Source organism: Halichoeres trimaculatus, unplaced genomic scaffold (assembly GCF_033239565.1).
Source record: "Halichoeres trimaculatus isolate MK-OKI-2021-1 unplaced genomic scaffold, fHalTri1.1 fHalTri1_scaffold_5, whole genome shotgun sequence".
Classification (NCBI taxonomy): domain Eukaryota; kingdom Metazoa; phylum Chordata; class Actinopteri; order Labriformes; family Labridae; genus Halichoeres; species Halichoeres trimaculatus.
The window spans coordinates 33,847,692-33,871,150 of record NW_027437183.1 but is presented as its reverse complement, the minus strand read 5'-3'; the positions used below and the strand labels follow the sequence as shown (position 1 = coordinate 33,871,150).

Here is a 23,459-nt window from a genome sequence, read left to right as displayed (position 1 = left end):
GACTTTAGAACGGCTTGCCATCTTGTGAAGTCAGTGAAAACTGCAAGATAGGCTGCCAGTTAAATAGGGTTTGTCAGATAATTAAGGATATTGGCACCAGGTGCCAGACTAACACCAATTACTGGGGGGGATCTGAAAGTGTTCTCTAATTTTGATCAGTGTCCTTTTTTGAATATCTGATTTAAGTTTTTTATTCTGTGTTTCAGAATAAATTTAACTCGTGCAATATGCTCAAAAAACTGACCTTGAACTTGTGTTTGAATACATTTATGAGAGGACAACGGAATGAGGTTTACATTTGTAAAATTGTGGCGTGTTCTCTAGTTTTGATCTCTAGTGTATATGCTGGTTCAGACGGTCACATTAAATAGTGATTGCTGTGATTGTTTATTGCATTAAAATGTGCCTGACACTCTAGAAACAATGTGTGCGCACATGTGCGCCTGTCACCAAGTTACAGCTGCAGAGGGTGCGCTCCGCCTTGCACCGAGGATAGACCAAGTAGGAGCTGGCGAGCTTTCAGCGCACTTTTTTTTGGCACAAAATTGTCACTGCGCCAACATGAATCTGCCATTACCTCCCCTTGGTGGGCCGTCAACTCCCCCTGGCGTGACATCACACCCATCTCTGCGCAGACAGTCTACCAAATTGTCAAATTGGCAGCGCACGGAGGTGCGCCGCACTAAATTAACACTGCACGGGGTGCGCCAGGCTTTCGCCCCCTGCGCTGCGCCACGAAATTAGAGCCCTTTATGTTTATGAAACAACAGTTAAAGTTTGAGAAGGTGATTCTGACATTTTCACATCATCATTTCATAGATCCAATGTGACACATGCTCCAGAAGGTTCCATGAACAGTGCCTGAACATTGACACTAACGAGCTGGAAAATGCCAAGAAAGGTAGCTGGAATAGTGTCCTGTGCTCATGAACATGTTGGTCTACAAAAAAAAACAAAAACATGTTTTGTTAAGTTACTGTTCATTATTGTTCATTTCATTTGGTTACCATCACATTCCTGTATTCATTTGCCGAAACTTATTTTTATTTTTTCATTTCTCAACTAATTTGTTCATTATTCTTTTGAGTGATGGTATTGTGTTGTTTTTCTTCAGGGACCCCCTCGAAAATGAGATGCATCTCAAGGGGCTATCCTAAATAAATTCAAATTCAATTCTTGCTTTATTTATATTTGACTTATTAATTTTCTGATAAGGTATTAAAATTAGAAAATATGTAGCTTTGTTTCGCATGGTGAACAAAAAGATATTTTTATGTCCTTTATGTCCTGTGTTCCTTTATTAAAAAATCACATCTTGTTGTAAATAAAAAATATATTCCTCTTTTAACACTTTCAAGACAGACTTGTTGTTTTTTTCATTTCTGTCAAGTCTTTGATTTCAGTAGTTGATTATTTGTTTTAACCTTAGACTTCATTGAACTAAGCAAGAAGTAGACTCAGTTTCAATAATTTAAGGGGCTTTTATCTTAAATTGAGGCGTTAGAATTTGATCATTTTCACTGTGTGTCATCCTGAGAAGGACAACTATAAACCTAAAGAAGAACTTTGTTTTTAAAGCGCTCTTACTTTGAAATGATACATCAGAATTGACTCATGTCCACTCGGTGTCATCCTTAGAAGATGTACACTCATCTTGAAGTAAAGTGGTTAATTGATTAGTGGTTAATTTTTAAAATTCTTGTTGAAAAAAAGAGCAGATTTGCACAGTTCAAAGATTTTATTTTAAAATGATACATCGTCGTAAATCATTCAATGTTGCGTAGCTCACCTACAAGTTGATTGCTCATCTCAGGCGTGGGTTTTATTTTGAAGATCCTCCAGACCTGCCATTTTACCGCAATGCCCAGGACATAAGCGCATTCAAAAACCAAGTAAGGGCTGGCTTGACCACAGTATGATGATGCGGGTGCTAACAACTCGTATGGGTCTCCCCCACTTATTAGGCGTAATTTTTCCCAATATCAGTCTTTCTCCTTCTGGCTGGGTCCTTCACAAAGAGTTTTTGTGTGCTCTGTGTAATTTTTCCACATTTGTTGACAGATAAGACATTGTAAAATCATACTTTGCCATGGATTTCTTTCTCCGCGCATTCAATATTTACATCTGTGTACCGTCAGTGTAGCCACACATACGGGTGACGTCAATGCAAACACTATTAGTCGGGATGTACGCCACTGTTTTCTTACACTGCTTACATACAGTCCGTGTCACTCTGTTGCCTTTCATTATTTCTGCTGGGTACCCAAAATACTGCCAAACAAACGATTAGAAGTGGCAGGGGCACCCACAGACATAATAAAGAGTAGACGCCGCATCGAACAATACTGCCTATTGGAGCTGACGAGCCGTGGGGCCGCCATCTTGGACCGGTCAGCCGCTCCACTCAGTGTAATCTGTTTGGCTGGCGCACATAATCAATTACAACTCGCTGAATACTTAACTAATTTCCAAGCAGTCTTTTTTCCTACAAACGTCATACATGTAGGAATGATACTTGACATATAGTTTGGAATATTTTAATATTCATAGTGAGCTTATCAGTAATAAAATAATCTAATAAGTGATATACGGGATGTATGATTGGTATTTTCTGAAACACTCAAAGTATACAAATAGAATAATATAAATTCTGTCTACTCTGAATATATATATATAAGAAAGATATAAAGAAAGAAGTTGTCCTTTTTTTCTTTAGCTTCACTAAGAAGTTTATTAACTTTATGATTTGGTTGTGCAAGACTTTTTCTTCAGCATTTAAAAACCAATTGGAGTAAACTTTCAAGCTACAGAGATGTCATAAAAAGTGAATATACTGAGATTGTGTTTCAGGTGTTGTATGTAGATAAATAGTGATTTCTTGCTACACTGTCCCGAGGCGCCTTCTTAAATATCCCTGAGCTTAAAACAAGCTCTGTGTCAGCTGATGTTCATGATTTGTATGAGTTTTCCTGTTTTGAGTGCTTTGAGAAATATGTTTTTGTTGAAATGAGTTAAAAATGCATAGACATGACAGTGAAAGGCAAAAACATGGTTGATGAGCAATATGAGGTGTAACAAGACTTATGATGCTGTACCAAAATGCATGATCTCTGAGGTTGTAGGATTCAAGGTTTTTATTTGCCATGTGTACATGGACCAAAAATCCAAACACATAGGAAATCTTGTGCGCGGCTCTCGCAGAGTCAAGATTTATATAAGATTTAAGTAGAGAATATAAACAGTTTAAAAATAGAGAACATGAACACTTTAAAGTGATACTGCGGGATGGACCAAGTTGGGTCCTATCACAAGGTTTAGGGCAGAAATTACCCCTACAGCAGTGTTTTTGTGCAGCAGAAGCCCAGAGCGCTCACACCAAACACCCCCTCCCTGCTCCTCTGCCGGTTTCCTCTGCACTCAGACGGGGCCATTTTTTACTTGACCAAAAACACAAATAAACGGACTCCCACAGAAAAGATCTGATATCGGTCTGCATTCACGCTTTAGAGAATTTTAGAGAAATTTTAGCGTGTTACTTTCACACAAAAACACAGCTAAATAAGGCTCTAGTTCTCATCGCGTCGTAAAACAGCACTACCTCCGCTGCAGAGCCACAGCTGGCTACGAGGCACTCGCCGCTTGGTGTTGCGTTCTCAACATGCAGGTCTGCTCGTTGTACCTAGGGTCTCTAAAAGTAGTTTCGGAGGTCGAGCCTTTAGTTATCAGGCTCCTCTTCTTTGGAATAACTTACCGGTTGAGGTCCGGGGAGCAGACACGGGCTCAACCTTTAAGTGTAGACTTAAAACTTTCCTTTATGATAAAACTTACAGTAAGAGCTGGATCAGGTCTGAACCAGCTCTTAGTCATGCTGCCGTAGGTTTAGACTGCCGGGGGGAACTGACACACAGGGCTCTTGTTTCCCTCTTTTTCTGTCAGTCTAACTTCTAGTCTTACTGTCCTGTTATAGTTACTGACCATACACCTCTCTGGGAGGGTCTGAGTTTGTCTTGTAGGTTCCTGGGGATCGGTGAAGTAGACGGCCTGCTGCTGTGCTCCTGTCCGACACCCGCTGCTACGGCTTTGGATTGGCCTGCTGGTTTCTCCTTAACTATCGCCACAGCGCCAAACTCGTCTGTTTCTCTCTCTCTCCCTTTCTGTGTGTGTGTGTGTGTGTGTGTGTCTGTGTGCATGTGTGTATCCCTACCCCCCCTCCCATTCTATCTCCCACTCTCTCTCCTCTATCTGTCTCTCTCTAACCCCAACACAGTCGAGACAGATGTCTGTCTAACATGAGTCTGGTTCTGTCAGAGGTTTCTGCCCGTCAAAGGGAAGTTTTTCCTTGCCATTGTAACTTGCTAAATGCTGCAAAGTCCTGTACTCATGGTGGATTAAGATAAGATAAGACTCCTTATCTTGTCTTGATGTTGGGTTTCTGCTAATAAAATTTTATTAACATTTACGGGTCTAGACCTGTAAATGTTTTTGTAAAGTGTCTTGAAATAACATTTGTTATGATTTGGCGCTATATAAATAAAGATTGATTGATTGATTGATATCAGTCCACGTGCGCGGCGTGCCAGATATAAACAAACACGGGTAGTCTGCCAGGACGAAGTGACACTACAAAAAAACAAATCTGGTCGAAAATACAGATTTTAATTCTGTGTGGATTCATTTAACTGCCAGCCTGCCTTCTTATTATACATAGAATAGAATAGAATAGAATAGAATAGAAAATACTTTATTTATCCCCGAGGGGAAATTCAGGAGTCACCGCAGCATTTAAGAAAACAAAAGTAAGAAAAAGTATAGAAAGTGCAAAAAAAAGTCCATAAGAAATTAGATGACCACATCCCGTCCACCACTCGTCCACCACTCTCCAGCCCAGCCAGCCTCCACCTCCACAGGGTCCAGGACTGAGCCTCCCCAGAAGTCTGTTCAGTCTCTGTCTCCTGGATCCTGTCTGCTCACAGCAGGCGAAGCTCCTCCAATGTGGCGCCGGCGTCCGATGTCAGCTCGATGCCGCTGGGTTAGCACAGCTAGCTCGTCCATCCCCCGGGGCTAGATCCCACGTTCCCAACAACGATGGATGGAAGGACAGGTCCACGTCGTCACCTCCCAGCTCACATCCGAGAACCAGCACGTCGTCCTCACCTGCTCCTCCTCAGCTTGAGGGAAATCATCAAGCCCTACACTAGTTAGCATTGACATGCTACAGGCTGCTAACAGCTAATTTCGCATGTAAACAATGCAGCCATGGTTACATGTAGGATCTCCAGACAAACACAGGAGAAAAGTAGTAAAAAATATCGCCGAAGCCACAAAAAGTTTGGTGTCCGTGACCGACAATGAACCATACAAAGTAATGATCCACTCCAAATACAAAGATGACGAAAAAGAGACGAAAAAAATTACAAGAAACGGACAAAGACGAGAGAGCTGCTGCAACAGGCAGCTACTTGGGTAGCGCCTAGCAACGAAAAAAAAAAAAAAAAAAAAAAAAAAAAGCTGGATATGTGGGTAAACTTTAGCAAACAACAAAAGCAAACAACAAACGATAAATTTAGCAGTTATCAATGTATGGTATTGTATTCAAGTATTATTTTAAAAAATGTATTTTCCTTATAATTTTTGAAATTTTAATTTTTAACTTTTAGAATTTCAAATATTCAGTGAAACTTCTTTTTAAAATTCAAAATTATATATATATATATATATATATATGTGTGTGTGTGTGTGTTAAATTTTATTCATTAGTATTATTCATATGTACCTTATTGTCCTTATTATGAAGATGAAGTAGATTTTGTGGCTCTAGAATGACTTCCAGGTCATTGCAGATGAGCTAGGGCAAAAAGCCTCTATGAAAGTAAAGGTTGCAGACCCCTGTTACAGATTATTCTGTGAGGGGTGTGGCTGTGTTGACACAGTACTCTGTATTAAACAGGTTGACACACAGGAAGATGTGTTGTAGCTGTGTGCGATGAGGCCTAATGCTACTCTAAAGTAAGTGTCAGCTGACAGAGATGAGGTAAACATTCCCATATGTGAATACCACAGAGGTTCTTAAGACACTGTGAGAGCACCACAGGACCTGTTTTTCATTTTACGTTTGTGTAATATGAGCTCTTCAGGGTTTCCTCAGAGTGAACCCTAAAATAACGCCTTCACTACACACCCTTTCCTCTGTGTGTGAGTGTGACACACCCTGCAGAGCCTGACTAACCTGTATGGAATGCGGTACTGGAGTTACAGGAGGAGAGATCACTGCATGCACAAAGACAGGGTTTATCCCAGCATTACGTACGAGGAGACCTCTCTGTGAATCTCTGTCAGAGCTGTACGGTTCGGACAAAACAAGAACCAAAGGTAAGAGCTCTCTGAGTTACATGTAAACAGACTCACATCTGGGCCTGTTTCGTAGTGTCAATGCAGTTTATCCACCTCTGAGGGTGAAGGGGGTGAAGACTGAGTGAGCTAAGATTTTGTTTCTGTGAAGTTGAGCTCTCCTGTGTGTCTCCGTCATGTGAAAGTCTTCACCAGACTCAGCAGACTTGGTCAGACTTGTGTCGCTGACATTGATGTGGCTCAGACCGTGGATGTTTGAGGAGATCACATCCCACAGGTAGTGTTGCTTTAGTCAGTGAAAATTATGACTAAATATCAACGTCAACGAACCTTTATCATGTGATGGAAACGGGAGGAGACGGGACGTGACTGGTGGTCATGTGACTAAAACTATAATTAAATATATAATGTAATATTGTTGACGAATAAAAACGGGACTAAATGTGGTTTACAAGATGAAAACTCTGCTAATATACGTCTTCATTTTTGTCAACCAAAACGAGATGGGACGTAATGTCATTGCGTTGTTTTGTTTCACTTTTATCTTGTATTTTTTCCATTTCCTGGGTCGCAGTTCAGCGGCTGTTTCAAATCAGAGCATCTTCCGTGTCTAGAATTGAATGTGTTCTTGAGTCTTTAAGGTAAAAATAATATAATTATAAGATATCCATGTTTGACTTGTGAAATGGATGACTTAGAGAAAATTTTGGTTACATCTACTCCATACTTAGTACTTGTACTAAATTAAGTGGGTTAAAGGATAATTTCGGTTCATACAGCTTTTACATTGTTTATAGAATGAAGTAGAACAAAATACTCACCCAGAAGGCTTTCCTGATCCAAGCAGTGCTTCGGGAGATATTTAGATCCAAAATCGTACAGCGGACGTCCGTATGATGGGATCCATCGGGGCATAGACAGCGCTGCTCCTAAAACTGCATTAATCGTCCAAAAACTTGTGTTTTTCATCAATATTTCATCATGGTCCGCTACAAGTTAGTCCTCTGCTGCAGTCTGTGTCATCCTGACAGCACTGTGTGACTGTACTGACCTCTGAACTGACGAAGACTTTGTTTACGTTTGCCTACAATAAGACTAAAATGCTCAGACTTTTAGTCAACTGAAACTTGACTAAAAGGAGTATAAATGGGACTTAAACTAATAAAAACTAAAATGATAGTTTGACACAAAGACTAGACTAAAACTAAAATTAAAACAGGTCACCAAAAACAACACTACCCACAGGGCATGGAGGGATCTGTCTGCAGATTGGATTCAGGGTCCTGTTTCAAACACACCATTAGCTGCTGAAATCCTCGGTGGATCAATTAATGCTGTAAATTTACTGGGATCCTGCTGAAGCTCTTGGGTTGTCTCTGATAAACTGTCTGTGTTAGTATTAAATTGGTGTTTTGGTGCTCACCAAGTCATTGGTGCTAATGCTATCTGCAACTACTACTGCTTCCTACTTTAACCACACATCTTTGTTGTGCTAACATCAATCATATCAATGATAAATCCCTGATGGTCCAATACAAAATGGTCTAGTATGTTACAATAAATAATAACAATAAAAAATGCAGTTGTAAGTGAATTAAAATCATTAAAAAAAAAACGTACAGCAGTAGGCTGCACTTTTTCTTTTCAGCAGAAAAAAACCCGACTCCAGTGTCATCCTCCAGACCTAACTTTTCCATTGAGGACTCCCAGCTAGGGAACTCTACACTGATCGGTAGTTTCTGTCATTATCTGACCCGATTTCACTCCATTTTTGTTTTTTTTTAAACAAAAATCATGTGATGCATAATATTTATGGTCCTTTTTTGTCAAGTTTTTTTTTCTTTTTTCTTTTTTTAAATCAGATAATTTGATTGCACAAAATATCAACAACTGCTTTCTTAGTATTTAATAACGACCACCCTCTCCCTCCTTCTCTGACTGCCTTGTACTTAAATTCCTGACTGGCAGCCATGCTCATCATGTAAAATTGTGTTTAACTTTTTGTCCATTTGGCACAGTAAAAGCAAATGTCCAGGAAAATTACAGCTTTGATAAGTTCACGCGAGCGTAACTAAGATACCACAAAATGTCATGGTACATGTGTGAGAGTTACCCCAGCAGTTGAGGAAACTACACATTAAGATACGGAAAATAACACTGTAAGACAACAGCGCTTACACTTTGAGACACAAGTGTGACTACTACACAGGCTCTGCGAAAATGACGTGTACATTTCAGAAAGTTATCCTTTAAGTTGAGGAAACTACACTATAAGATGCAGGCCATATTATAAAGTGCTACCAGTCTTTAACCTGATAGTCCTCAAAGACCTCTTGAAGTCATTGTGAAAAAGACTGAAATCATCAGATGCCTTTTTAAGACCATCAGCATAGAGATGTCTTCTTTCTATTAAATAATTTTAGCCAGTTAAAGGTATAATTGGTAGTTTGATTTAGCAGAGAGCAGAGAAGGAAGGAGCAGCGCTGCAGAACGGCGGAGAAGCTACCTATACCTCGTTTGCCTGTTGCCGCTCCTCTAGCTAAACAGAACAAGAAAAGAAAGACAGAGGCTTTCTTTTCTTGCTCTGTTCCCCTGTCTTTAACTACTGCCCCTCTCGCTCGACCTCGGGCATGTCCCCTCTGACCCGATGAGGTACTTGGCTCTGGGCTGTAGTTCGGATCAGAGTCTAATAAACTCTCACCACAGGGGCCCTAGAGAAAATGTACATGTACTGTTTGTATTATAGATTTACTCCTGATACCATGTCACAGGTAAAAGTGGACGGTTCTAACATGACAGTCGCGAGTATTGACAAAAGTCACGTTTGTTTATTGTTTTTTTAGCTTTACGTTTTAACGTTTTGGTGTTTCCCTACCTCTAAATGAGACATGACTCGACATAGTGCAAAACATAAAATGATGTGCTGAGTCCGTCTTTCAGTCATTTACAATCAGAGTCGCGAATCAGCGGCACCTGTGCATGTGAGCGTGGGTGTTGCTTTGAGGGAGCTCCAAGGGGAGGGGGAGGAGGGGCTAGGAGGAGTCCTGATGAGATGCTACATTCAAATTCATGCTAGTTTTTCAGGACTGCCAACCCTGCCTTTAAGTGCGGTGAGGTCCATGACGAGGGAGGCAGGCACCCAGCTAAAGTTGAAATTTCTATATGTGTGTGTTATATATATACGGTGCACTGCTCACATTTGCTAATAGAAACTGTTACTGGCCAGCCCTGCCCCTTTAACGCGGTGACAGTCTGTGCTGTGTGTGTGTGTGTGTGTGTGTGTGTGTGTGTGTGTGTGTGCGTGCGCATGTGACATATCAGAGGGAGAGACGGTCTGAGTGCATGCATGGTGTGTGTGGGGTGGCAGTACATTATTTTGGTCTTTGTTTCCTCAATAAATGTGCGGTTGTGCACAAGGTGCACCTTTTTTTTCCTCCTCTTTAGTCTTTTCTCTCACTTTGGCCCAGACTCCGAGACACCAGTTACCAGCAACGATCCAAGTAAATAAATGTTAATCAGCTTTCCCATCTACGGCTCGGAGACAGACTGAAGTCCCGGAGTTAACTAGACGAAATGCCAATTAAAACCCGAAACATACGTTCACCTGCATTTCTACAAGATTTACATCACAGGAGAAAAAGCAAAATACGAACAAAAATAACCCGTATCTCAACAACACAAGAACACAGGCCAGGCACCTCCAGTATGCTCTTTGTTTTAAACGTCTGCACTAACAAACTATCACAAGACCTCAAAGAGGGTGCCGTATTATATATATATATATATTTATATGTATATATATATATATATATATATATATATATATATATATATATATATATATATATAATTTTTTTTTTTTTTTTTTTTTTGCTTGTTCGTCTAGGCGAGGCACTGCCACCACTGATTTTAGCAGTGTGAATACTGACAGATAAGGCAAGTAGCATTACTCCTTCAGTGACACTTCGATACATTTTTCAGAGCAAATTTACAGTTAGGGAAAAATCTTCTGACAAAAAAACAGGATGAGACTTTATTTGTGAGAATAACAAACACTATAAAAAATAAACACATATCACAAGACAAAGCCGACAAGGTTGCAATGTACTATCATTGCCTGTTGGGGGTGCCAAAGTCAAGACAAAGCTCCTGACTGAAGCTTTGTGAAGTATTTACAGTGGGATGGTGTTCTTGATCCTGTGTCTCAGATGCCAAAGAAAAGAGCCGCTGGAAACCCCAGAGAGACCAGACGAAGACGATGGTGGCACCTGAGGCAGAGATGGAGGATGCTGGGAGTTTTTGAAATCAATGAACAGCATGAGTTCTACCACCTGACTGCCATGATCAAAGCAGGCATGCGGGCGTCTATTCAGAGCAACATGGACACACCAGTTCAGGTGAGGAACCCTCTGAATCTAAAGAGATGGTTGGATTAGGAACATGACACAAAGAAGACCTCAATTTGCTAAATGTCTCTTTTTTTTCCTTTCTTTTTTTTTTTATAGAACACACTTACCACTGAACATTTCAAGGCTGAGGAAAATCACACCCATGAGGTAAACACTCTGCGATCATTTTATAAACAATATGCAAAGCTTTAAAGGGAACCCTGAGTGTTAGCACTTGTTGGCCTTAGTAAGTTGCTATTTCCCTATTCTTCTTAAATTCAGTGGTAGTGACACGTAAAATGTCTCAACTACTTCAAAATCCTTTTGGCTTTACTACCTTTTTAGACATACAGAGGTCGCCATCTGTATGTCTGAGTTCTGAGACAATGACGTAAAAAGGTACCTCAGATAGAGACAGTGTCATTGTATTTAGTGACTTTTCAGACCCCTCTGGTGCTATTTTTTTTTCTTAAAGCAAGAACTAGCATTTAACAGCAACAAAACAGCCAAAAACACTGATCCAGTATCATGTCCCATAAGAGCAAGGCTGGAGCCACATATTTCAGTGCAAAACTCCACGTGAGTCCAAAATAATGATAAAAAAAAAAGCCCAACCTCAACCTGAGCTGATGGTCCTGTTGTTACAGCCCATTTTTAACACATTACCGTGAAATAGTTTTTTACAGAGACAAACAAAAATACTTTGATTTCTGCTGATTCCTTTTACCGCTCTCATTCAAACATTCTATGCTAGTTATGAGGCTTTTTCTACCACATTAATGGCGGCTCACCCTTGGATTCGTTTGTCCCTGTTTCCCAGTTTAGGGACAAGGCTTGTATTATTCTCTCTGTCCATAGGTTCAGAGGGCTGAATGGAAGACATTGTGCAAAACACTCACTAGGTGACTACAGGACTGCAGTGGCAACAGTCTATTATAAGCTGCAACACAGAGGCATACACCATTTGACATCGTCATCCAGAATACATTGCAACCAAACAACATCGAAGGCCAACTGCTTTATTGAAATTTATCAAATCTAAACAGTCTGTACCTTTTTTAGGATAGCAATTTTAAAGTTGATACAAATATTTATCAAGCAAGGTCCAGTAGTCAATCAGGTCAGGGTTCCTCTTAAAAGTTTTGAGCAGTTGTAGTTTCTGTTTCTTTGTCAGTGGTGCTCTATGTTTGTGATCTCTCATGTTATGCAACTTTTGTCTTCAGGGATTTGAGATGCAGACTTTTGCTGCACCTGTCTTTGCTAAACTGAGACATTCACTGGACATCTCAGAGGAGGAGTACATGAACTCGCTCAGCTCAGATGGAGCCTATCTCCAGTTTGTCAGCAACTCCAAAAGCAAGGCCAATTTCTTTGTCACGTAAGCAGAACTCTTCATCACTCAAAGATTTAGCCTGTACATAATGCAGCTAATGATTTTTTCGCACCAAGGGTGTCCAGCTCATTTTAGTTCCTGGGCCACATACAGCTTAATTTAATCTCAAGTGTGCCTGACCTGTGAAATCAGAGCAATATTAAAGACATTGTTCTATCCAACGAACTTTTCTCTTCCAAAACATTTGAGGAACAGCCTGAAATAGGCCTGTCACGATAATCAATAAATCAATTAACCAAACTATAAATAAAAGCGTCCTCGGTAAGTTTGCCAGCCTCGATAGACTGACACGTGCATGCAGGTTTGTTTTCCTCCTATCTTTCAACCAAAGAGGCTGAATGAGAAGATGGCTCACTACGTCTATCTTTCCTAAAATTGGGGTGCATAGGTTCTATAGCGGATTTAGCAGATTTATAGCAGAGTGACCATCTGTCAAAAATGCGATCTGTGGGGTGAAGACGGGGCTGCTCGCACGGAGAGCTGAAGCGAGCGTCCCGAGGGGTAAGGAGGAAACACACGCTAATATGAGTGATGACACAAAAGATACGGTTCTTAAGCCCCCTGCCACAGTCCCAGTGTGGGAATATTTTGTTTATTATCAGAGTGAACAAAGTGTGAGCTCATGAACACCAACGAGCTGATATGTCGCATTTGTTTGAGAATAGTGGCGACGAAGAAGAAGAAGGGGAGGTGCAGCAAAGTCTTGTTCTTTGACAATCCGCTCTTACTGAGGCTTTTGGTCTGCAAAGTAAATAGAAATAAAAGCGCCAAATGGTGGGCGCTCAAAGACAGCTACATTGCCAAAGAAATGCAGCCCTTCAATACGGTTGAAAGCCAGAAATGTTCAAAATGTTGGACAGAAGGTACGGATTGACTGGAAAAAGTACATGTTACAAACAATTCAGGAACTGTATAAATTCCCTTTTATTTAGGCTATAGTTTTTATTTTTATTTTTATTTTTTTGGGGAGTTTTGTTTTTTCTTTAGAGACAGGGTCTATGTTTTATTGTTTTTGATTAGTATTAATTATTTTCATTGACATGTGTTTTTTTTCCTAAAAGAGAGTCTATTTCATTGTCATTGTATTTTTTTTCTCTTTCTTGTTTGTTAAATTTATTATAATTTTTGTTTAATTTATTTTATTTAAAAGATCCTGACCTTTTAATTACAGTTAAATACTCTAAAGAAATTAAAGTTTCATGCTTTTGATATGGTGTACTCACTTTATTATCCCATTTATCATAATTACATCAATGAAAATGAATAAAAAATCAAAGTAATATTGACAATAACATCGTTTATTGGCAATAATATTTTGGAAAATTATCGTCTAGCAAAATTTGTTATCGTGACAGGCCTAGCCTGAGATTTCTTGAGAAAAATAACAAGTTGGACTGTACTTAACCTCAGTTTATCTACAACACATGTGCTTTAAAACTGGTCACAGTGATTGAGCAGAGGCAAAACTGATATTTGATTTATGGTCTGATATCTGATGAACTGGCTGATAACTGATATATTGGCAGATCAGATAATTTATGAAATAAAAAATATTGAAATACACATATGTACAACTAACACAACTTTGAAACACTGTATTAAAGTCTTTAATTGGATAATGGTGGACGTGTGAATTAACCGTTGCATATAACTTGTATTATTTCACAAAGATGCAACCTACACCATATTAAAACTTTATAATACACTCTCTAAAACTTGCTAATCTAAATACACAGAATGCTCACCTTGACGTGCCCTAACAGCATGTTTCCACTCAATTAGATCATGGTAGGCCAGTTTTGGCCTGCAGGCCGTATGTTTGACACCCCCATCTTACACTAAACAAAATGACAACCCTTATGTCAGCTCCATTTACCTCGTTGTTAGACATAGACTAAAAAAAATGTACGTCTTCCCCCTGGTGGCTGGCTGCAGTATAGGTGAATAAATCAGACCCTCCGGTCATTCCAGATGGGCTGTGGTCAAACTTTAATAAATTAATGAAGCTCATAGAAATGCTTCTCTCGTCTGATTGTTGTAGTGGTTTGAAGATATCATTTGGCTGCCTTGTATTCAAGTCCTCTTTTTTTCTGAAAAGTTTTGTTTTCATTAGTTATTAGAGGTTAAAAATGAGGTTTTATGTCACTTTTTTTTTTTCACAATTAACGATGATTGACAGCTGCGTTTCTCAAGTATTTTTTTCGGGGATTGGAAAGTATGTCGGGAGGCGGAGTCAAGAAGTGATTAGACTCTCGAAAGAAAAAAATTATTAGTATTTTTGTCACTCCACTCAGCTCCACTCAGATTCTCCCAGAATCCCCCACAGTCTCTACTGCTACAGACTCTGGCTGCACAACTGCTACCAATGGCGGTGCCTGTGATGGGGGAATTTTGGCTTCAAAACAGTACAATGATAAATGACGGAGCCACACTGTCTACTCTATAAACAGTCCATGGTGTTAAATAGAGGCCAATCCACTGAACACTCCCTCATTCTGACATGGACAAGAATTTTGAAAGAGAGACTTCATTTCTGGGGCTTCTGGCTTTACGCAACAAACCTCAAGGAGCCTTGATGAAAAGCAGACCCAGATTAATAGCATGCTGCTTCAGCATGCAAAATCACTTCAAGCATAGGCCTTGGTCTCAACTAGAGTTAAAACCAGAGGAAACCAAAATCCCTGTTTTGTTGGGGAGACTCCACTTGGTTGTCTTGGGAAGTATCCACCTGAAGGTCAGAGTAAATCCCCACCGGTAATTGTACTTTTCCACACATTTCTTTAACTGTCCATTTTACATCAGTTCTTCAACATTTGTTTACTTGAAAGGGCTGAGAGGCGATCTTAAAAAAGTCTCCGCTCTAGATGTATGCCTGATCATAATCTACCATTTAAAATGAGATTATCAGCGTCAATATAGGTAATCTCAATATGCTACTTCTTAGCTTCCTGACCGGGGGTCAAGCAGCAGGACTGGGTTGATTTGCTGCATGTCTAAGTCTCTACGACAACACCACACCCATTGCCTAAGTTTAGTAGTGAGAAGAGAGATCTGTGTTTTTCTCTGCTGAAAATGATTTCTGTGGCTAATATTGTAGCGATGGTGGACACTGGGGCCTAACTGTCAGACAGAAAAAAGACAGAAGAGCAGAAGAAAGATAAACAGGAGAGAGATACAGCACAAGCTAAAGGCTAGCACGCAGGCTAAACTATTTATGCTAATGTCCATCCAACCCACAGTCAGCAGTTATTCTGCAGTGGTCTGTTCAAACTTGAGAGTCTATCAATAAATGAAGAGTGAGGTTAGGTTAGCTCTGCTTGGTAGATGACTGACAGGACAAAACCAATCCAATCCAATCCAACTTTATTTGTTAAGCACTTTAAAAAACAACCATAGTTAAAACAAAGTGCTGTACAAGAGAGTGAATAAGATACAAGATAAAGGAATAGACATAAAACATAAGTAAAATGAATTTGTCAAGGACAAGGAGCAATATAAAAGACATAAAACAAATTAAAATGAATAAAAACACAGAAGAAGCAAAATAAAATAAATAAAATTGATAAAAATAAATAAAACAATCGCCGGCTACCGTACTTCAAACCAGGATTCACTTATGTTACACTGACATGTCTTTGAGGACTGGGCTGTCAGCTGAGCTACCTAGAGCTGGCTGCTAAAGCGACGAAGTTTGCTAAACAAATACCTTGTTAAGAGTCATGTCATCATGACAGTGTTTGTGAGACCCAGCGCCAAAAGGTGTCGCTACAGTCAAACTAAAAGTGATCCTAATCACAGCATCTTTAAACTCATCGTGGCTTTTAGCAGCTGACATCATCTAGCGCTCATCCTATGATATATGCTCCTAAAATAATTTCCCTCAAACACTCTCCACAGTGTAAAACTTTACCTTTAATGACACTGCAAATAAATCAGCCTTTTCCTTTTGTGATTTCAAAGCTGATACTACCTTTTCCCCATTTTTGACACCTGTATTTTTCATGACGTGCCACTGTCACAGATCATAATCAGACGCCAGTATGCATCTTTATGCCGATGACACAGTTAAATATTGTTTTGGCATAACCCCAGCTAAGGCTATTGAATCTTTGCAGAAAGCTTTTGATGTTGTCCAGCACACTCTCCAAGAGCTAAAACTAGTTCTTAACGCTGATAAGACCAAGCTAATGTTGTTTAAAAACTCAAATAAAAGCTCAAAGAATATATCTCAAACTCCCCCCACAGTGTCAACTCTTGAGGGTAAAGTCATAGAGGAGGTTCATCTGTACAAATACCTTGGTGTGTTACTTGATGACTCCCTCAGCTTCAAGCCCCATATTAACAATCTAGTTAAGAAACTCAGACTGAAATTGGGATTTTTCTTTCGAAACAAATTTTGTTTTTCCTTCAAGTCAAAAAAACGCCCTTTCACTGCAGCATTCTTATCGATTTTAGATTATGGAGATTTGTTGTATATGACTGCTTCAGATCAATGTCTTCGCCAGGTTGACGCTGTGTATCATGCCTCTCTGAGGTTCATTACCAACTGTAGACCTTTGATCCATCATTGTGAACCGTATTCTCGAGTGGGATGGCCTTCTTTGTCCACCAGGAGGCTGGGACATTGGTACACTTTCATTTATAAGGCCATCCTTGGACTACTGCCTTCTTACATTTGCAACCTGATCACTCGGAGATGTGTTGATTCCTATGGTTTGTGCTCAAACGACCTCTTGTTGCTTTCAGTTCCATTTGCCCGCACAGAACAGGGTAAGAGGGCATTTGTATACTCTGCTCCTTCTGCATGGAACATGTTGCAAAAAGACTAGAAATTAACTGATCTTGTTTTTATAAATGCATTTAAATCCAGACTGAGAGCACTTGAGACAGCCTCCTCAAATTGTACCTGTTTTTCATAATATTAATTTTGATTGTAAATCGCCATAGTTTTACTGTGTAACTTTGCTGCCCCTTGGCCAGGGCTCCCTTTTAAAAGAGGTTTTTAATCTCAGTGGGACCTTCCTGGTTAAATAAAGGTTAAATAAATAAATAAATTATCATCTCTGTGGTGGTGTGACTTTTTGTTTGCTTTAGGAATGATAAGAGATACTTCCTGAAGACACAGAGCAGGCGAGAGATCAGGTTCCTCCTGTCCAACCTGAAGGTCTACATGGACCACCTGGACAAATACCCTCATTCACTCTTGGTGAGGTTTCTGGGTAAGAGGAGCACCGCTTACTGTCAAATACTCTCTTCTTAACAAAAACATAAACAGCAGTCAGGAGCTTTACACTTTTGGTACAGAGTCAGCAGCAGAGATGAAAGCTTCCAGACTCTTCTGTGTAGACTGAAAAATGAATGATTATTGTTATTGTTTTATTCCCCCTGGGGTCCACATATACATACACCTCAAACCAAAGATACATGAAACATAACAAACAAAACCTCGAGATGAAATACAATCATATTAAAGAGGAAACCTAACACATGTAAGAAAAGAAAAAAATACTGAGAACATGTTTCCATAACTTACTGATTCAAAAGCCCACAGTTTGTTTTCAACAACTGAATAAACCTCTTCTTTCTGTCTGCTTTTCAGGTGTTCACAGGATTGTAATTCCAAATGAAGAAAAGGTATTTCAGAAGGAATAATAAAACGTAGTTTGTCTTAAACTATTAGACCTCACAGCACCAGAACTAACCATCTATCTTCTCTGCAGAAATACTTCATTGTGATGCAGAGTGTGTTTTTCCCTGATGAGAGGATCAACATCAGGTACGGTATTGTTACACCCTCATTTCATTTTTTCATTGTCTGATGGCTGGGGGACCATATTTGGACAAGACGGTGGAGATGGAGAGAACCAGCAGTTAGTTTGTTTTCAGCTACATTTGCTAGTTCATGTGGCAAACGTGACATTAATTTGAAAATAAACTGGAAAAATAAATAAAATAAAAAATAAGTCTGTATGGAGAGCAAAAGCAGGAGGAACAACATCCAGTTGAATGACATCCTGGCTCCCATCAGCGAGCAGCTAACAATCTGTTCTGGATCAAACATTTACTCTGAGATATGAATCTGCTTGATGCTGTGTCACTAAAGGCCATGAGCGTTTAGATTTCCTGACTTCCTGAATGCACCAGATGTGATGGATCCTCCTCCATTCAACTTGTAAAAGTAGTTTTTTTCTCCTCCTGAGAACAGACCTGACAAAGATTGGTCTTTTACCAATCTGCATCATGATGCTGTTGTTTCAGGACAGTTAGAGCTGTAAATCACAAGAAAACCATTTTCTGTTTGAGAAGAAAAACAAAGCGAAGCCTCTTTGGAACTTACTGTTTACAGTGAAACTGAGACTCACCACAGACAGATGAAGGAGTAATTCTCAGGAAGCTTTAACTGTGCACAGGTCTTAAATGCTGAATTTCCCTTCTGATCTGAACACACAGTCACTTCCCAAGTTTTCATTTAGACACCATGAAGGAAGTCTGGAATCTCACCATTGCAGACATATACTGATGTTTGATAACATTATACAGGTGGTGGAATTGATAGAACTCGGTGTAAAACAGCTGTTTTCTTCCTCTTGTGTAGATACGACATTAAAGGCTGTGAGGTGGGCCGATGGACAAACCCTGACACAGGAGGGAAACAGATCATCAAAGTGCTGAAGGACAATAACTTTGAAGGACAGCACATAGCATTGGGTTTGTGTCCTCACTCCTTTTTTCTCTCTTTGTCCTCATCTGGGGCAGCTGTGGCTCAGTCCGTTGGGACTTGGTTTGTGATCGGAGGGTCTCTGGTTCAAACCCGGGTGGGGACCAAGATTGGTGATCGGGCTGACAGCAGGGGAGTTTTTGGCTGTCATTCCTGAATAGGGATGGGTACCTTTCCCATTTGGAATGTTACGGTACCGATTCCCGGTACATAGCATTTGGTATTGGTTCTCAACGGTACCAATTTTTGGTACTTTTGTGTTTTTATGTGGTAAAAAATATCAATTTGTTTGATAATAAAATGTAAATTATTTTTAATCTAACATATCTATTCTTCAATATATAACCTTGTAATGCTGTGTTCATGTTCAGCATAGAAAATCACCTACTCTTCTCCTCCCTCACAGTCAGAAGGATGCATTTAGTTCCCAGTTGATTTAACATGGAATCGGTACCCGGTACTTTTGACAGAATTAAGTCGGTACCTATAAGAGTACCTAAATCGGTACCCATCCCCATTCCTGAGCACTATTGAGTGCCCTTGAGCAAGGCACAAAAAACCCCCAACTGCTCAGGTGCATACCGAGAGTGCAGCGCCATCACTCTGACCTCTCTAATCATTGCATGTTTCTGTGCAAAAAGTACTGTGTGTGTGTGTGTGTGTGTGTGTGTGTGTGTGTGTGTGTGTGTGTATGTGTGTGTGTGTGTGTGTGTGTGTGTATGTGTGTGTGTGTGTATATGTGTGTGTGTGTGTGTGTGTGTGTGTGTGTGTGTGTGTGTGTGTGTGTGTGTGTGTGTGTGTGGCATGATTCAGAGTGTAAAAATTAAGAATTTGCCCAAGGGGATTAATAAAGGTAAATCTTCTTAAATGAAGCTGTTTAATAACAAACATTTAGCTTTGCTGATTAAATGTGGGGCCACATTTAACAGTGCATCCTTCTGCAGGTCCAGAGAAATCTTGGTTTGCGAGTCAGGTGAAAGTGGACTCGGCCTTCCTGCAGGAGTTGAATGTTTTGGACTACAGCCTCCTGCTGGCCCATCAGCCTCTGCACCGCGATGAGCTGGAAGGGAAACGCTCTTTGGCTAACCTTGTTGTCCGCACCACAAAGTAAGTTATCCTGTGAATTGTTGAACTTAATGGTGTTGGTGGGTGATTTATCACTCTCCCACACTAAAGGGCGCTGCTTATATAAAGAGGAGCTTACACATTTACACACCTGTGGCCATGGGCGTGGCAGAAGCAGGATATGCCTGGGACATGACCCCTGCACTTCCTGTACCTGCCCCTTCTGTCCCCCACTCTGGTTTTGCCTGTGATTCTGAGTTGGATCTCATATTTCCAAGTTGCCATGAACGCACCATGGCTTGTAAGTTACAGCTCTGCATGCCTTTCACGAGCAGTGAGCACAGACAGTGAGACAGGTGCTCTGACTCTGGATACCATGAGGAGGACAAGCTAGGTGAATATAGTTTGAAGGAAAGCAGTGTTAAAGGCCCACTGGAGTCAAAGCAGCTGTAATGGGGCTTTCTTCCTGGGTTTCGTGCTTTATATGTTGGCCACATAAAAATATCAAGCCCCCAAATATAAAAAAGGCTGTTTTTCTTTCAATGACTTCAATTGTATTTTGGAGTTTGATACTTGTGTTTTAAGTACTAAGCAACGTAAACAACAATAGAAGGAGGAGAGATGTGCATCATCTAGCTGGAAATTCAGTCACTATTATGAGTTTGTATCAGCTTAAAATGTCAAAATTAAGGTTCATTGTAAACTCTGTTTATCTATCGGATGATAGTGAACCTTAGATTAATTTCCACAGGTGTTTTAAAGCTACTCTCTTTGGAGTAATATCTACTCTAAGTTTAGATGTTCTTGCATATATTTTTGTCTGTGTGGCTATAGTAAGAGCAGAAAAAAGGCAGTCGTGAGCGATCAGAACAGGGACCAAGCAGCAGCAAAGACTGTCATGGAGACGCTTCAGGAGGAGACACAGCAGAGGGCAGTGAAGGCAAGATGAGTTTACATGTATGTGTACACATCTCTAGCACTTTGAAATGAAGGTACAGAGGATAGAGTGCTGTCCTGACACATGCTGCAGCAAATCAAAATGAGTCTGAAGGAGCCATAGGATTATAAAATTTCAAAGGTTTAGTGAGTTGTGAAGAGGTTTAGGTCAAATCATTTCAATTTTTTTTGTTCATTTATTTTGCAAATTTCATGAAATACTTACTTCTTTGCTTTCCCCCCATCACCAGGTGGTTTTGGTCGTCATGCAAATCTTGAATCAATAAATTATTGAATAAAATATATTTTGCTCCTGAACAATCTGTCCACCTCACGTCTGCTGGATTTTCTGTGTTTTACATGTAGTTTGTCTCAAATATCTTGTGATTGTTGTTTGGATTCGTGTTTTAAGCTGAGCCTTAGAGTGACCCTTTGAGTGTCTGTCTTTGTCCTTCCCAAAGGTCTTTTGACTTTGATGACGGCCCAGATCCAGACCCCCCCACTATCCCTTTACTGGAGGAGAACAGGGCTGAGGTGTGGCCTGATGCCACAGACTCTGGGACTGGGCAGGCAGCAGCAGCAGGTGAGGACATACCACTTCAGGAGATGAACAGCTCTGTGAGAAAAAACAGGAGTGACTCAGACCTGCAGGACTTTGAGGAGCATCATCGCAGGCTACTGCCAAACTGCAAGAACGCAGTTCATGTCCTAGATGGGCCGGATCAGCGCTACTTTGTGGGCATCATAGATATTTTCACCGTCTATGGCTGGAAGAAAAAGCTGGAGCACCTGTGGAAATGTCTGCGTTTCCCTGGCAGAGCCTTTTCAACAGTTAGCCCCGATAAATACTCACGCAGGTTCTGTCAGTGGATCCAGGCCCACAGTCAGTGACTAAATCCACCAAAACTCAGCACTGATACGAGGAGATGTTTCTCAGAGACCCTGAATGTCTTTAAGATCCACACAAAAACTGAAACTACCAACAGACGGCCAGAATGTGATGTTAAACAATAATCCATTTTTACTGACTTAGTCCTTAAACACTCAGAGCTCATGTTTTGTGTTTTTAAATTAGAGTGATGCTTTTTTATGACCAATTAAAGTTAATGTGACCATAAGCAACAAGACTGACTATTTCATTTTTGGAGTTTTAACCCTCTGATACATGAAGTATAATAACTGTGTCCTTTTATTTCCTAAAATTTTTTTATTCTTCTTTGGGGCTTGAAAAAAGTGAGTATATGTATTTCATAAAGTTACAGACATTTCCACCACAGAGGACTTCATGCATCTAGGTATTCAACGTAAAACAGCATGAACCTAGTGTCAAAACAAGTTAATCGGTGTTTTTGGTAACTCATAATTATTACTTTTTATGCCTTGAATTTTTCTTTTTCTTTTTTTTTGTTTTTGTTTTTGTTTTTGTAACAGAAATTACACACATATTCCAACTTTGTGTTGGAAATGTACTAAGTGTTACAAGTTGGTGGTATGGTCCTTCTGTTTTTGTTTTTCACCCAGTTAGGCAGACAATAGTTGGAGTAGGGAGCAAAAAAATCCCCTGCCATATTCCCCATTTATCTTAAATATTCACGTTTTAGTTGATCCATCTAATTGTTAATATATATAATATATAGCTCCTGTTGACTCTACTTTGAGTGTTCTATCCACCATTAATCCTTTTGAGAGGCATAATGAATTAATCATTCTTGGAGACTTCAATAGAAGCTGGCTCGATCATTCCTCTATAAGGATAGAAATGTATTCGATAGTGTACACCTCACACACCTCATTAATGAACTTACAAGAGTTGATCATAGATCCTGGTTGATCATGAAAATGTGCTAAGGTTACCCCTCTTTTCAAAGGTGGTGATCCCTCTGATGTAAACAACTATGGACCTATTTCTATTATTTGTACAGTTGCAAACATTTTTGATTTTGAGTTTGATTTTGATAAGGTTCAAGACTGGTTCAGTAAGAGCTTACTTGTATTGAACAAAAAGAAGTCCTGCAGCATGATCTTTAGTACGCGTCACCTCCAGTCTCATTCAGAGGACTTTCATGTTTATTTCTCTGATGGATCTCCTGTTGATAAAGTTATATCATTGAAATACCTTAGATTGGATCAATCCAGAACTCACTTTCAAACATAGATTCACATAAATTATATTGTAAAAAATGTATGGGAGTAGGGCTAGCAGGATGTCTGTATCTGTATGTTCTGCTGTTGTATGTATGTTTTGTATGTTTATATGTAAATGTGTTGTAGTGTGACTTGACTTTTTTTTTTTTTTTAAGGTAGGTTTTTTTTTCAGTCAACATGCATTTTATAATATTTGTCACAAAACAGACATTTTAAACAAACCAGAATTCTTATAAGTAGTGACTGAAAAGGCAAAGGTAGAAGCAAAACGCTTATCTTAGCCTAGCCCATATATTTAAACAAAGATAAGCTACAAAAAAATAAATAAATAATGTTTGCATCATTCCATAGTTTAACCCCAACAACAGAAACACATCTCCTTTTTATACCTTTTCTAGCTTTCTGAACAGAAAACTTGCAAACACCTCTTAAATCATATTGAGTCTCCCGAATTGAGAAGAAATTT

The 23,459-nt window shown here is 39.7% G+C and overlaps 1 protein-coding gene across 1 annotated transcript; it reads left to right on the top strand.

The window, feature by feature from the left end:
• The first annotated feature begins 6,268 nt into the window (after positions 1–6,268).
• On the top strand, positions 6,269–21,917 carry LOC141790856 (phosphatidylinositol 4-phosphate 5-kinase-like protein 1). The gene is made up of 10 exons (XM_074670972.1): positions 6,269–6,369; positions 10,557–10,745; positions 10,854–10,904; positions 11,960–12,114; positions 17,224–17,348; positions 17,729–17,763; positions 17,850–17,905; positions 18,725–18,837; positions 19,792–19,954; positions 21,310–21,917. The coding sequence occupies exons 2-10, from the start codon at positions 10,557–10,559 to the stop codon at positions 21,737–21,739; spliced, it is 1,317 nt and encodes a 438-aa protein (XP_074527073.1). The 5' UTR covers positions 6,269–6,369; the 3' UTR covers positions 21,740–21,917.
• Positions 21,918–23,459: the final 1,542 nt, after the last annotated feature.